We start from the raw sequence: 15,139 nt of genomic DNA on the forward strand, positions 1-15,139 counted from the left end.
TTGGTTTTATATGAAATGATTCAAGAATGCATTGATCAACATACAGTAAGATGATTTATAAAAATACTTAAAAAAATAAGTATAAAATTTGCAGTAATACTTGATTATATAATGTAAATACTTTAAGAAAGTAGACTTACATTAATAGTGTTCCTTTAACTATTTGAAAGCATCGTGTATGCCTGCACATGAAATGCTTTAAGACATGAAATGTAAAAAATTAATTGTATCTGTTGGTTGAATGATTCATCACTAAACTTCATTCAGAGATTCAAGCACATTCATTTATCACATTTATACAGTTTTGGACTGAAGGCTCAGCTTGTTTCTCTCCTCTCACCTCCTGCAGGGAGCAGCAGGTCAACCGTCTCAATAATAATGTAAGAACCAAACAGCAGAGCAGTCAGGCTTGAATCAAATTTTTCACCAGCAATAAAAAAGGCAGACAGGAATGCGTAGCTTGTCATGTGAGTTGGGCAAAGGGAAAGATGTTCAGACTTTGGCTTTCTTGGTGGGAGGTTCACTGACAGCGATGCGAGGACCTACAGCTGATGGGGTGTAGGGGATTCTTGATGCTGTCACTTTCTTACCGATGGTCTCAATCTGCAAAAAAAAAAGGAGGCAGCAAATTGATAAAAGCCCCGGCTTCACTCAAAATATTGTTTCAATAGGCAGCATGTTCATTGTAAATGCATGGGGCGGATGTGTTAATGAATGGGATCTGTATGAAGTGAATTTCCTTTGGACTCACCTGGAAGCCGATGTTCTGCAGGTGAGCATGGAGGTGGTCCAGCACTCTGCGACCGTCAAATATAAAGGCTGGCTTCAGCATCTTCTTGTAAATCTTCTCATAATCCAGCTCCTGTTATGGAATAAGGGGAATTGATAGTTTTACATCTTTTAGGGAAAAAAATTTGAATATATTTCAAATTAGTGCAATTTTGACCTTGAACATGTCCCATTCAGTGCAGATGACCAAAGCATGCGCACTCTGGCAGGCTTCGTAAGGGTCTGAGGTCACAGTCACCAGCTCCGACACTATAGAAATCAAAACCAGAAGACAAAATTGTGTCAGCAAAGACATGATGACTCACCACAGCCAGTGATCACAGCACCTTTAAAATACACTTACTGTTGAATGTCTGATGAGACATTTACAAAGGGCGTACAACTCTATTTGGAAAAATGGAGCACTCCCTAGTGTATGATGGTTACAACTCTCAGACTGACCCTACAAATGTGGAACCAATGACTCACAACCATAGACCACAAATGCAGAGTGGATGAAGCCCCGGCTACATCAACCATCTATTTAGTCACAGAGGAGTTCCCCACTGCCTAGCAGACAGCCAAATGGTATCAAGAGTTGGAAAAAGTATACAACTACTGTACTCAAATAAAAGTAAAAGTACTGGTCTACAAATCTACTCAAGTAAAAGTAAAGTGTTTCTGATGTAAAGTTTACTTTAAGTACTGAGTAGCTACTGAGGAGTTGTACTGTAAAATCTGATCTTTCCTTATTTGCAAGCACAAGAGAATAGATCTCCAACCAGGTCTTCTACTAAAGTCACACCTGTACGATATAGTGAATTACACAGCAAAATTGACAGTGTGAATTAAACCCATATAGTTGAATTTAATACTTTAAAAGTGTCTTTATTGGTGTACATTGCATATAGTTATACTACACTTTGAAAGTGTTGAATATTTATTTTATCAACAACCAAATGACACAATGTTTAGTATGTATAACTTCTATCTAGTGATACATGAAACTTGTTTTCATTAGCAATTCATTTTAGCTGATTTTTTTGCATAAAAACACAAAGTCAAATTCCTCGTATATGGAAACATACTTGCCAAAACTTGATTCTGATAAAAAAAAGAAAGCAGTGTAAATCTTTTGTAAAATCTGTTGTATATTTTTCAAACATATAATAATACAATAAATTAATGAATAAAATAAAAAAGGACCCATCCTTCTAAATAAATCTTACAAAGAACCCTTTCAAAGCTGCATCTTAAAGATTTTTACACACACCTCTGTCTGGGTTGTCCTCTGAGATGTTGGGCTGTGAGAGGTCATGAATGATTTGTTCTTTAAGCACTTTGGGGTCGTAGATAAACAGCTTGGCTCCTTCATCCATCAGATACTTTGAGATGTAGATACTTGACGACTCCCTGAAGTTGCGACAGAAGCACACACATTTCCAAGTTATCTTTGATCAGGGCCAGAGTTCAGCTCAGAGGGTTGGCAGGTGTTCATGTGGAGGAAAGGGTGATTGACAGTGACATGGCAGTTTTTATATATCGATCATAAGTGTTTAAAAGGGCTCATTAGGCCTTTCATACTTACAATATCCAGTTACTAATTAACAAAGTTGTTGGAGAGAAACAATAAACCCTAAAAGTTAAGACGGTGGAGGAGCAGAATGTCTACAAGGGCGTGGGAAACAAATGTAGAAAGTGAATGACTTGAAATGGGACACACCTTGTGTCACCTGTGTCTTTTTTGAAGGAGAAGCCCAGCAGAGCGATCTTTTTACCAGTGACAGTGTTGAAGAGGCAGTCGATAATCCTGCAAGCAAACCGCCGCCGCTGGTACTCATTCATGTCGATCACCTGAGAGAGTCACAAGCACAGTTTGAAAAGACTGAACGCAGTGAGCAAATACTTTAAGACCTGTGGATCAGATGGTAGATTTAGTCACCTTCAACCAAAAAGGTTGGAGGTTTGATCTCTAGCTCCCGCAGTCATGGATACCGAAGCACTTCAGCAGCCCATGAATGTGTATAAATGGGATTAGTTAATACTGATGGAAACTTTACAAAGCAGCAGTTTCTAAAGTCCGTTGAGTTGTCAGAAAACTAGAAAAGCATTACATGCTTAAGACCATAAACTAAAGGTAAATTATTCTCACCTGCTGCCAGTAAGAGGCGACCTCAGGCAGGTTGAGGGCCTCACACAGGTACACCAAGTTCAGTACGTCCTTCTGGAAACAACTCCCACCAAAACCTGACAAATGTATTAGAGGATTAAAGAGATAGAAGGTGACAATTTTTGATAAAATAATGAAATAATAATACAGCTCACTTTAAACATTTCTTACCCACACTGGCTTTGAGAAACTTGCTGCCTATTCTCTGGTCCATACCAATTGCCTTAGCCACCTCTTCCACGTCAGCACCCGTGGCCTCGCACAGGGCGCTGATACTGTTAATGCTGCTGATACGCTGAGCCAAAAATGCATTGGCTGCCTAAGATAGCACAAAAACCCTTAAATTTTAAACCAAACTTTAATTTAAGATTATACTCACAGGGACATGAAGGAAACCATCAGTGATCAGTAAGTCAGGAGCATTGTGATTGGTAACTATTAGATCAGTTCAGTCATTCTTCAATCAATTAGCAAGCCTTTGCTGGAACAAGTTCTCAAATGGGAGATTGGCATTTGTTTGTTTTTCTTACATTGAGAGTAAAATATCTGATCAGAAATCCTTTATGTGTTTCATTTTTTTTTCTTTTACAGTGTTGCTTTGTGTGCTTTATGTTTTATATATTATACAGCGTTTTTAGACATTCTGTGTATTATTTTCTGCCCTTTTTACTGACTAAGCAGTACTTTGATAAACGTAAATGTTTTTCAGGAATACGCTATATTAATTAAAATGATCTGAATGAAAACTTAACATGGAACAAAAGGCTTTGGTTGATTTTCCAACAAGTTTTTCTAGACTTTACATTAAAGCACACAAGCTGACTTGATATGCTTTTGACAGGCAAAACTGTTATATTGGGACATTCATCACCAAATTAATTGAGAGGCACATTATTATGATAATTGGTAGTTGCAGTCATATACTCACCAGTTTGGAAAGCTCTGAAGACCATGTGTTGGTCGTGATGATTCGTGATTTTGGGACCCAATGTTCATACACAGCACACAGTGCCTTGATCGCCCTTTGACCTTCAGCTGTTTCATCTCCACCAATCAGCACACGGTCTGGCTCCTTCAAGTCACGTACTGCTGTTCCTTCTGCAAGGAACTCTGGGTTGGACAGTACCTAAAGCAGAGGTACTGTTAAAAAGAAAAACCCAACAGAACAACAGATACACATGTTTAATTCTCACTAGTTCAAAAAACGCACTTGTAGGTTGAGACTGGGTTTGGTGTTGGCATCGAATATCCGTCTGATGCTCTCAGCAGCTCGCACAGGGACTGTGCTCTTCTCTGTCACAATCTTGTAGCCATCAGACACCTCAACAATTCGCCGCGCACATGCTTCAATGAACTTGAGGTCAGCAGCACGACCCTTACCCATCCCATAGGTCTTTGTTGGTGTGTTTACCTGTGGAAAAACCATTCTTGGTTTAATAGAATCGTCATACAGGTCAGATGTACTTCTAAAGCAGATCAAACAGAAGAAACCTTGTCAGTATGTGTGTGTAGGGGAGACTCACAGAGATGAAGACAAGGTCTGCATCCTTGATGGCTGAATCTATGTCTGTGGAGAAAAACAAATTTCTCCCTCGGCATGACTCCACCACCTCTTTGAGACCAGGCTGCAGTGGGAGGAAGTGGAAAAATGAGACACAGAAGTTGTGTCAGTGAATGTGTTGGATAAAACACAACTCTGACACTTAACAGACGTCATACAAGTGCTCAGTGACTGGTTACTAACTGCCCTGTACACTAGTCATGATGATGTAATACCCAGTGGTCGTTGTTGCGACATCATGCAGCCTGGAACCAATTAATGTTTCAGTCAGCCCATGATGGAGTAATATACAGAAACAATGACTCAAACAGTTGCCTAGATACAGATACAGTCTACTGATACACTGATAGTCAGATTAATTAATAAAACACATCACTCCTTCATGATATCTGGACCTCTGGTAACAATGTAGGAGATAAACAAACACCAATGATACAATGAAAATACAACCAACTCCTTGTTAAATGTCATGCATTAATCCTATTTCTTTTAAACTAATTATCATGAAACGATACCTCATATATGGGCAGGGTTTCCGAGTTCCAGGCTTTGATGCGAGATTCATTAACATCCACAACGGTCACGGTGATCTCTGGACACATATGGGCAATCACACTGCATGTAGGGCCTCCTACATACCCAGCACCAATGCAGCAGATCCTCTTTATCTGAAACATCTTTAGGCTATACATTCAAAGAAAAAAAAACACAAAAAAAAACCAAAAACAGCTATAACTCAAGAAACAAACTTTTTGTAACACTTCACAGATTTCTGACCAAGAGATACTTAAAAAACTGTTTTTCAAAGTACTTATAACTCAGCCTTTTATTTTACATACAACACATACACTAATACTTATGTATCAAAAATAAACAAATATTGTTTAATTTATGAGCCTGGCCTTTTTTATCTGTCTACAGCCATTCTACACTGTCCTGTGAAACATTATCTTTACTTCCTGTAAGTTTTACTGCTTTAACAGCTATTCTCTATCATAAAAGTCAGTTTGATTACTCTTAAATAAACTAGCAGGGTTTCATTTTTGACAGTCTTCCCAAATCCATTCAAATTGTATCACTATCTTCCTAGTAAAGAGTTTAAAGTATTAAAGACTATCCAGTAACAATGAAGCCACTTGACAGAAAATGAATGTAAGCTATTCTAAACTTGACAATAAGTTATCCAATTTATTTTTAGGCCAAACTATCAAACATTGACTCACCCCAGCATCTCAACTTAAACGATTTTCAACTTTTCCCTTACCTCTTAAAAAGTTAACTTAGACTCCCTAAGTCATAATTAGAGATTGTTTTATTTTCATTAACCGGAGTGAAACTACTGGAGGAGTAACTGATATGAAGCACAATAATAACTTTCTGTTCCATGCTACCCTTAAAAAGCTCAGTTCTACGAAAACCTAATTAAACCCTATACTTTACCTGACTCAATGTCTGAACTACAAAAATATGACATCCACAGGCGGATCTACTTTAGTCAGCATAGCTCCTTAGGACCAATCTAAAGCTTGCTTTCCCTCTCTTAATTTTCTGAATTAAATAAAGCTCCCCAGCATCAGTCCACACGTGTAATGGTTACCAGTCGCACCGTTCAAACCTGGCAGAAAATAAAGAGCCTTTCATAGCATTTCAGCCACGTCCAACCTTCATGAAAACGACCCTTTATCCCACATCTCTCTCATTCCACTTCATGTTAGCTGTGCTTCAGAGCTAGTCGTACAGTTTTGAGCTATCATTACTCATTAACAGGATCATAGCTATGATAGTTTGCCTCTTCCCTCATAATACCTAGGGACTGACAGGAATCAATGAATGGACCTCTGGGTACGAGCGTCTAGCTATCAAGCGTTAGCTAGCGTTACATTACCTTTGCCAACTCGACAGTCCGTCAGCTTCAGTGCAGATTATTTTAGCTCCTCTTTAAAACGTGCAGTAGAAACAACAGTCGTCGGTTCCGGGCCGCTGCTCTGTTAAAATAAGTCTTAAATGTCTGTCAATCGGGTTAACCAGTGCTTTACAAACAAAATTACAACATCCGAGCTTCTCTGACAACTTTTCTTTCACTACCTATCCCTAAACTGAGGTACTTCTGCCAAGGTACACCAAACCATTTATGAAACCCGTTAGCGGAGAAGACACTTCCGGCTTGGCTTTTCAGAATAAAGCACTTGATCGTCTTCATAGTCCGTTCTGCCCATTTTGCTGGTTCTACCTTTATAAATGTGTCCAAATAAACTTAAAAAACATAAATGTCATTAAATTCTGAAGACGTATTTATGTTAAAGCAGTAGTGAAATATTTAAATTGATTTACGAGCTATCAAGTTTGGCTCAGTGATTAACAGGTTGCTTTCTCATCAGGAAAAGAAACAAAAAAGTTACAAATGACAGTAAAGCTGTAAGCAAGAAAAATACATTATTTTGCATGAAATATGACTTTCATGTTAAAAGAGTGGTGCCGAAACATTTTCAACCAGCTGATACTTTTCACTTGTTCTGGCATTATGCTGTTTCGTTTGTGACAGACATATCCCACATTGATGTAAGAATGTGCTAACTCATCTGTTTGGAAGCGCATACATTTTCAGTGAAGTACAGATTGCAAGAAATTTTTGATACAACTAGCCATACACGCAGTAACCTTAACAGCAACACAAAGTTAATACTCTTTTATTTCTAATAAGTACTTATAAATAAATAAAGAAATACATACATACATACATACATTACTCCGTAGCGTTTTGGAGTTTTTCTGCTTTTGACACTGTTCTTTTGTTCAAACAGAGTTTGCCGACAGGTCATGTAACAAATGTGCAATTTCATTAAATTCTAATAACACCTGAATACCTCAGCCATAATCCAAGCCATAATCATCAGCATTTCAAGAAATAAAGGCTAGAAATATTTCACTCCATGTGTAATGAGTCTAAATAATATATGGGTTTCACTTTCTGAAACGAGTGACAAAAAATATTGAACTTTCATGATATTCTAGTTTTTGGAGATACCTGTACCTGTATTTGTCTGATATTTCTGTCTTGAGGGAAATTGGCCTTAAATTAATTTCAGCAGGAGGGGTCATGGCAACTTCAAAGATAATAAAGTTACCTTGAAGAGAGAACTCACCCACTCATATTTTCAGAACACATCTTCAGGAGAGACAACTTGCTTTCACATAGATTTGGAAGTGAATTCCTTTCTATGAGTGTTTTATTGTGCTATAGAGTAAAAGCACAGAAGTAATAGTGGGTAATAAACAAAGCTAGTCTTTCATTAAGACAACTGTGTTTCACTAAGTTGTAAATCCAAATTGCTTCCCTTTGTAGAAACTAGTTTCAAGTGACCCCTCATGCTGGTGGGGAGGAATCAGCTCATTATCTTGTTTCACCAGACATTCTTATAGAGCACTGGTTCCCAACATGGGGTCGGTGACCCCAGGGGGTGCCAAAGATCTGGGGGTGGGGGGTCTGAGGTTGTCACTTAATTTGATAGGCATACATTAACTAAGATCCAGAGGTGAAAAAAGTACATGACTATTGTACTCAAGTAAAAGTACAGTTACTCTGGTTAAAATTTACTTAAGTCTAAGTAAAAGTGTTGGCCTACTCAAGTTAAAGTATCTAATTTAAAGTTTACTCAAAGTACTGAGTAGCTTCAGATTAGTAGTACAGTAAAATATTATATTTCCCTTTGGTAAGAACAAAAGAACAAGAGAATAGATCTCCAAACAGGTTGTAGAGGTAGCCACACCTCCATATTAAAGCCAGAAAAGCTGATCATGTTAATTTAACTCATAGAGTTGAATTTAACACTTAAAAAGTGTCTATATTGGTCCACACTACATATATTTAAATTACACTTTTGAAATAAATATTTTATAATAAGAAAAAGCTACAGTAACTCTTGAAAATCTGCTGCAAGGTGGGTCTCCTGCAGCAACATCAAAGCAGAGTCAACCTCAGCAATGCAATGCATACTGATAAAGAATTGTCAATATGATTTCCTTGGAGACACCTGAAGTCCCAAGTGGGATGTCTAACTCAGTGGATAACTTTACCCATGCCCCAAAAACGTCTCACATGAAAAACAACAACAATCCGCCAGAATCATATGCAAAAGAGACCCCAGGAGTCATCAGCTGTTATGGGATGTGATGTGGCATCATTCTCTCACTATGTGCTATAGACTAGAATGCAATGTATGTGTTTTACATACTAGCAGTGCTATCAGAGTTTAAAAAAAAAAATCAAGCTGACAATGTCTGATGTTTTATTACATTATAAAAAGTAAAGACCAATATAAACGTTATAATCAGTCGAAAAGACTCAATGCTACATACGAGTAGGAAAAAAATCCCCCTTTTGCACATTAAAAATAAAGGATTTTATAATAAAGAAACATTCAGGTTTTTGTTTTATATTAAATCAAACATAGCATGTCTATTAGAACACACATATTTCATCCAAATAAAAATACAAAAATATAAACATGCACTATCTTCTGACTCATACAAGACAACACAGAAATGTATAAATAAAAAAGCTCAACATAATTCACATAATTCATAATTGTAACATAACCCAGCTATTGTATGGGTGGCATGTTACATTTCTAGTATTATTTTCTGAATGGTATTGTTTTGTTAGGAGGACTCCATGGTGGAGGACTGTCTCGGAGTATCGCTTCTATTCGTCTTTCTTCTTTTCGCCTCCTCTGCTCTAGATCTTTCCGTACCTGTTAAAAAAAAAGGAAACTTATTACCGACAGGCTTTATTGTACACTTTGTCACTATAAACACTATTGTGAGTATAAACAAATCCTTAGAAAACTGTCTTAATTATGAAACAAATTCCTTCTTAAATCGCATAAATGCTAGTGCTGACAACCAAGCAAGGGTTCAAACACAGTCATCCATTGAATAATTCACAGATACCACAAGATAATCTACTTACCAGCCAATTTTCATACATCTCTAGGGACATTTTATCTCTCTCCTCTTTCATGTAGCGTTCCTCCTCTGCTTTAGTTTTGATTTCTTTACGCTGCGTGGCAACTTTCTCATGAAGAACTTCTGTCTTCTTTTCATGCCTAAAAGAGAGTTTTAAATATCAACCATTAGTTCATTTCCCACTTAAACAGCTTTGTGATTTACACAGAAACATGGGTAAACATCTGGTTCTGGCTGCCATCTAGTGGGTGATTAATTGTGTAATAGATCAGCCAAGTCATAACTATTGAACAAACTGTTTGCCACTACATGAAGCAACTTACTGTACAACTATTGCAAAACAAGCTTGAAAGTTTCAGATTATAATCTTAATCACAGTAAGAAAAGTGAATATAAAAAATATGGAGTACTGTCTCTTTGGATAGAGTTACAGAAATGTATGGAGATTAATGTTCTGGGTCAGAGATGAATTTCAGCTAAATATTTCAGAAATGATAGTGACAATTTTCTTCAATTTTTTCAGCAAACCCATGCAAAACACATAATACCTGGTCAATGGATGTCAGTGTGCAAAGGTCATGTTTCATCACTTTTAATATTACTGTTTTATAACAAAGGAAATGAGCACTGTATATTTTGTATACTGTATAATTATTTGTACATTTCAAGGCTCTATAAATTTTACTTGGACAAATAGTGTGGGAAAAAGAAAGGTTTCCACTCACCAGTTTGTGAAAGCAGATTTGCTCGCCCTCTTTCTTTCCTCCTCTTTTTCTTGTTTCTGCAACTTCTCTTTATTTTCAGCCTCTCTTTGTTTCCTGTATTTGTCTTTTAATAGACGATCATGCTCCTTTTTCCATTTGTCAAACACCTGTAGCATGGATAAAATTACTAATCAGGATCACATCTTTCCACAGGACTGTTTATAGTTTCATAATAATTAACAATGATCAATATATACCTGTTTAGCAGATTGACTTTTTTCCTCTTTTTCTTCAATCGCTCTTTGCTCTTTTCTAATTGTGTCCTTCTTTTCTTTGGCTTTTGCTTTGAGACTCTCTGCTTTTTTTTCTTTCCAAGCCTGGTATGACGCAACAGCATCTTCCTTTTTAGCTTCTTCTTCCTGTTAGATTTTTAGAAAGATGTCGAGCAAAAGCATGCGTGTGAAAATAAACTAGAGTGCTTTTAAGGGTTTGCTGTTCTGTATGCAACATTTACTAAAAGAAAAATTACATTTTTCTTTTCCTCTTTCCGAGTTTTCTCTTTCTTCTGTAGTTGCATGTTTTCTCTTGACTTTTCCTTTTTCTTTTTGAGCCATTCCTGTGAAGAGGATTTTTTGACAGTAATAATGCAGACTCTGAAAGACGAATTTCCACATACACAGTTTACATCTTACATGACATTACAGACTCTCCATCGCACTGACCTGATAAGCAGCAGCTCTGAGGGAATCTCCTGCTTGAGGCTGAGACTCTTGGAGCGAAACTTTGTGATCCAGAACTTTGAGACTTCCCAAATACTTTGACTCCACTTTCCTAGAGCAAGCACTCTGAGATCTCAGAGGGGTTTTGGAGGGAGTGCTTGATGCCCTGATTGAAATAAGAGGACAGCTAGTAAACTAACTATCTAATCAAAATATTGGAGTTGTATGTTTTGTATCATTGCATTTGCATAACATACCTGCTATCTAAAGACTTTTCTTGAACATGAGAGTGCTTATCAGAGTGATCTTCTGAGCCCTATTAAAAAGAAAAATACTCCATGTGACTCTGATAATATAAAAGTATAAGTAGCAAAGCAAGTTTAACATACAGTACACTAAATAGAGACAACATGAAAAGGCATCACAGTCATTAGTCAGGTAAATGACTTACATTAAACTCTTCGAATGATGTAGAGTATTTTCTCTCCTCTTCTTTGCTGTCGTCAGAGAAAAAGCTTTCTGAAAAAGCATGGAATAAGGAAATAAATTAGTTGGAAAATAATATATAACAAGAAAAGATTAAGATGATGAAGTGTCATTTAATACTTCTGGATCCAGAGTCAACTGTAGATTTAGTCATAATCTGTGACAGGTCACTCTTGCATGAAGATGATTTGCTGAGACAGCGTGAACCTGCATCTCCTTCATCTGCATCTCTTTCTGTCCACTACATGATGAAAGAACACAACAAACATTTGGTTTGGTCAAAGAAATCTTATTTCTTGCAATTTGCAACTTCAAATAACTAATAATGACACCTATGCGCTGACTTTAGATCCTTACAGCTGTGTTGGTGTCTGTGCCAGTGGAGAGGAGAATGGATGCAGAGGAGGTCTGGGGCCTGCTAATGTCCTGAGATTCAGCATCTTCAGCTGTCTTTTCTGTAGCTTGAAGGCTTAATCCAAAAGTCCTTTGCCTTGGTTTTGGCTTGGGTGGCTCCCTTTCAGCAGCATTGTCTGTATCAACAGTTGATACCATCTCAATTTAAAGTCAGGAATCATATACAGTGCCGTGAAAAAGTATTTACCTCCTTTCTTATTCCTGAGGTTTTGTTTTGTTTTGCATATTTATCACCCTGAAATGTTTCAGATCATTAAATCAATTTTTATATTTTACAAAGACAAGCCAAGTAAATAGAAAATGCAGTGTTTGAATGATTATTTAAATTTTAAAAGGGGGGGGGGTCCAAGCCTATCTGGCTCTATGTGAAAGGTAATTGCCCCCCATTGTTAAATCATGAGTTAACTGTGATAAACTACAGTTCTTGGAAAGCTGAGTTCAATTTCACTGGTCACACCCAGGCCTGATTACTGCCACATTTGTTGAATCAAGAAGTCACTTAAATAGAAGCTGTCAGACAAAGTGAAGTGGGCTACAAGATCTCAAAAAGAAATGCATCATGTCACGATCTAAATAAATTAAGGAAAACAAATGAGAAACAGAGTGATTGAAATCTATCAGTCTGGAAAAGGTTACAAACCCATTTCTAAGGCTTTGGGACTCCAGTGAACCACGGTCAGAGCCATTATCCACAAAAGGAAAAAACTGGGAACAGTGTTGAACCTTCCAAGGAGTGGTCAGCCAACCAAAATGACTCCAAGAGTGCAACGATGACGCACCAGGAGGTCACAAGAAACCAGAATGATATCCGAAGACCTGTCGGCCACATTGGCCTTAGTTAAAGTCAGAGTTCATGACTCAACTATAAGAAAGAAACTGGGCAAAAATGGCATCAATGGGAGAGTTCCAAGGCCAAAACCACAAAAACAAACACAAAGGCTTGTCTCACATTTGCCAACAAACATCTTGATGATCCCCAAGACTTTTGGAGAAATATTCTGTGGACTGACGAGACAAAAGTTGAACTTTTTGGAAGGTGTGTGGCCTGTTACATCTGGAGTAAAAATAACACAGCATTTGATAAAAAGAACATCATGCCAACAGTCAAACATGGTGGTGGCAGTGTGATGGTCTGGGGCTGCTTTGTTGCTGCAGGACCTGGACCACTTGCTGTGATTGATGGAACAATGAAATCTGCTGTCTACCAGAAAATCCTGAAGGCAACCATCCGGCCATCAGTTGATGCCCTCAAGCTCAAGCGCTCTTGGGTTATGCAGCAGGACAACGACACAAAACATACCAGCAAGTTCACCTCTGAATGGCTCAAAAAAAAAAAAAAAAAAAATTAAGGTTTTGGAGTGGCCAAGTCAAAGTCCGGACTTAAATCCAGTTGAGATGATGTGGTGTGAGCTTAAACGGCAGTTCATGCTCAAAACCCCTCCAATATGGCTGAGTTAAAGCAATTCTGCGAAGAAGAGTGGGACAAAATTCCTCCACAGTGATGCAAAAGACTCATCACTGGTTATCGCAAATGCTTGATTTCAGTAATTGGTTCCAAGGGTGGCACAGCCACATATTAGGCCTAGGGGGGCAATTACTTTTTCACATAGGGCCAGATAGGTTTGGATTTTTTCCCCCTTAAAAAATTTAATTAAAATTAAAACACTGCATTTTCTATTTACTTGGGTTGTCTTTATGCAATATATAAATTGGTTTAATGGTCCAAAACATTTAAGTGTGATAAATATGCAATAAACTCAGGAATCAGAAAGGGGGGAAATACTTTTTCATGGCACTGTTTATACAAGTAACATGCAATATGCTCCTTGTGTTTTATGAATGAAACAATGTGAACAGACCTGATGGGGATTCATGTTTGAGGTCAGATGCTGATAACTGTGGATTCTGTGGAGAGCTGCTCATCTCCTCTGGAGACTCTGTCATACTGTTGTCAGATGGTAAAGGCAAGGGCATGTCTGCCAGAGTGTCCCCTGAGGTCTGGTGTGGTAGAGACTTAGTTGAGCTCTGTCTTGTGATTTGAGAATCAGTAGACTCCATGGCACTGCTTTTATAATTCTCATTATCCTCACTAGCTTTTCCAGAGTTTTGTGAAGAAAATGAGTTATTATGGAAATTGTTTTGACTGACAGAAAAGTCGGGTGGCTCCTTTTCATGCGACTCTGATGCTGATGTGTCTCCCAAGGGTGAACTAACTCTTTGGGTTTTAAGAAAGGAAACTCTCTTCATCTTGCCATGTTTGCTTTCATCATCTGAGATCTCAAAGTCGTTGATTTTTAGTTTGCTCTTCTCAGCTTTAGATTTATCAGCCCTCTTTTTTCTTGATTTGAGGAGTTCATTCAAAAAATCTGTAAAATACACAGTATCTGTTATTTTGTCAATAAATCAGCACAATTCTTTTCACTTAAACACAAAGTACTATAAAACTTATGATCACGCCCTAAACCATGAACATAATAGGCATAATAGGTTTTGGAAATAAAAAAGCATTACATTTCAGTAATAAGAGCATGCAGAACTAAAAGTTTTAGAAAATTGTCACAGTTATAAATTAGCAGTAAAGAAACATTAGAGACACAATTACAGACAGATTTAAACTCTTAAAATACACAGGAAGTAAACAACTTTTAAAAAAGCAAGGTTAGACACACTTTTCTATCAGCTTGAGGGTATACATCAGCTGTACTGGTTAGGTACAAACCCCCCAAAAGCCTTCTTTTACAGATATTTTGAATCTCTGTCATCTTACCGTCTTCATCCTCATCGAAGTCATCAGAGTATGAGTACTGATCTGTTTTTGTCTTGCTTGCCCTGGCAGAGACAGCAGCCTGAAGTTCATCCTGAAAAGACAGAAATTCAGGTTGACTGTACAATAAAAGTCGTTTGCGGTTTTAACCCTTTTTTCAGACAGTAGAGCATAAATCTTTCACCTGAAACGTTGTCCTTCTCGATGTTTTAGGGCTTTTCGTGTAAGCAAGTGTCCTGTAGCCCTGACTTGTCATTTTGACAAATATCAGCAGTTTTCCCACACAGACATTAGCATGCTAGCTAGTGCTTACTTCGTTCACTGCAACTACCTAGTGAGTATCAACGCTGCCATCACGGCGACATTAGAATAACACAGACTGTTTTTCGAATGGTTAATGTAGGGGGTTACACGGATACTATACAGCCCCTTATGAGTGTTAAAACCTTGAGGCGCATACAGACATATCTACGACAGGCTAACAGACTTGTTGACGGTAACCCTGGGAAACGTGGCGGATACTTCCGTTTCAGTACTGCGCATGCTCAAATGGAAATAGAAATGTACTTTAAGTTAGCTGAGAACCAA

At 37.7% G+C, this 15,139-nt stretch overlaps 2 protein-coding genes across 5 annotated transcripts; both read right to left on the minus strand.

The window, feature by feature from the left end:
- Positions 1–13: 13 nt before the first annotated feature.
- ugdh (UDP-glucose 6-dehydrogenase) lies at positions 14–6,631 on the minus strand. 4 transcript variants are annotated; one of them, XM_041785261.1, is made up of 12 exons: positions 6,115–6,315; positions 5,015–5,183; positions 4,462–4,563; positions 4,149–4,349; positions 3,867–4,064; positions 3,110–3,257; positions 2,921–3,015; positions 2,492–2,622; positions 2,042–2,181; positions 947–1,038; positions 752–862; positions 14–603 (listed from the first exon to the last, which is right to left on the minus strand). In XM_041785261.1, the coding sequence occupies exons 1-12, from the start codon at positions 6,138–6,140 to the stop codon at positions 493–495; spliced, it is 1,524 nt and encodes a 507-aa protein (XP_041641195.1). In that variant the 5' UTR covers positions 6,141–6,315; the 3' UTR covers positions 14–492. The 4 variants fall into 4 exon arrangements, with proteins under 4 accessions (XP_041641195.1, XP_041641194.1, XP_041641196.1 ...); XM_041785260.1 differs by having other exon boundaries at positions 6,106–6,315; XM_041785262.1 differs by lacking the exon at positions 6,115–6,315 and adding an exon at positions 6,385–6,631 and having other exon boundaries at positions 16–603.
- Positions 6,632–8,781: 2,150 nt separating this feature from the next.
- Positions 8,782–15,041, minus strand: map9 (microtubule-associated protein 9). The gene is made up of 13 exons (XM_041785229.1): positions 14,736–15,041; positions 14,555–14,645; positions 13,647–14,153; positions 11,731–11,903; positions 11,494–11,614; positions 11,339–11,406; positions 11,145–11,203; positions 10,891–11,053; positions 10,698–10,784; positions 10,426–10,587; positions 10,190–10,335; positions 9,469–9,604; positions 8,782–9,250 (listed from the first exon to the last, which is right to left on the minus strand). The coding sequence occupies exons 1-13, from the start codon at positions 14,805–14,807 to the stop codon at positions 9,134–9,136; spliced, it is 1,902 nt and encodes a 633-aa protein (XP_041641163.1). The 5' UTR covers positions 14,808–15,041; the 3' UTR covers positions 8,782–9,133.
- Between the last annotated feature and the right edge of the window lie 98 nt (positions 15,042–15,139).

The sequence above is a fragment of the Cheilinus undulatus genome, linkage group 4, assembly GCF_018320785.1.
Source record: "Cheilinus undulatus linkage group 4, ASM1832078v1, whole genome shotgun sequence".
Classification (NCBI taxonomy): domain Eukaryota; kingdom Metazoa; phylum Chordata; class Actinopteri; order Labriformes; family Labridae; genus Cheilinus; species Cheilinus undulatus.

Bases quoted from the DNA above. Each gene is read 5' to 3' on its own strand.
- map9 (XM_041785229.1), bottom strand. From the start codon at position 14,807: ATGACAAGTCAGGGCTACAGGACACTTGCTTACACGAAAAGCCCTAAA. The intron at 14,154-14,554 runs GTAAGATGACAG...TGTATTTTACAG, and splicing joins CTTCGATGAGGATGAAGACG to ATTTTTTGAATGAACTCCTC. The intron at 9,605-10,189 runs GTGAGTGGAAAC...ACTCTCTTTTAG, and splicing joins AAATCTGCTTTCACAAACTG to GCATGAAAAGAAGACAGAAG.
- ugdh (XM_041785260.1), bottom strand. From the start codon at position 6,140: ATGAAAGGCTCTTTATTTTCTGCCAGGTTTGAACG. The intron at 2,623-2,920 runs GTGAGAATAATT...TGACTCTCTCAG, and splicing joins TCGCCTCTTACTGGCAGCAG to GTGATCGACATGAATGAGTA. The intron at 863-946 runs GTCAAAATTGCA...ATTCCATAACAG, and splicing joins CTGAATGGGACATGTTCAAG to GAGCTGGATTATGAGAAGAT.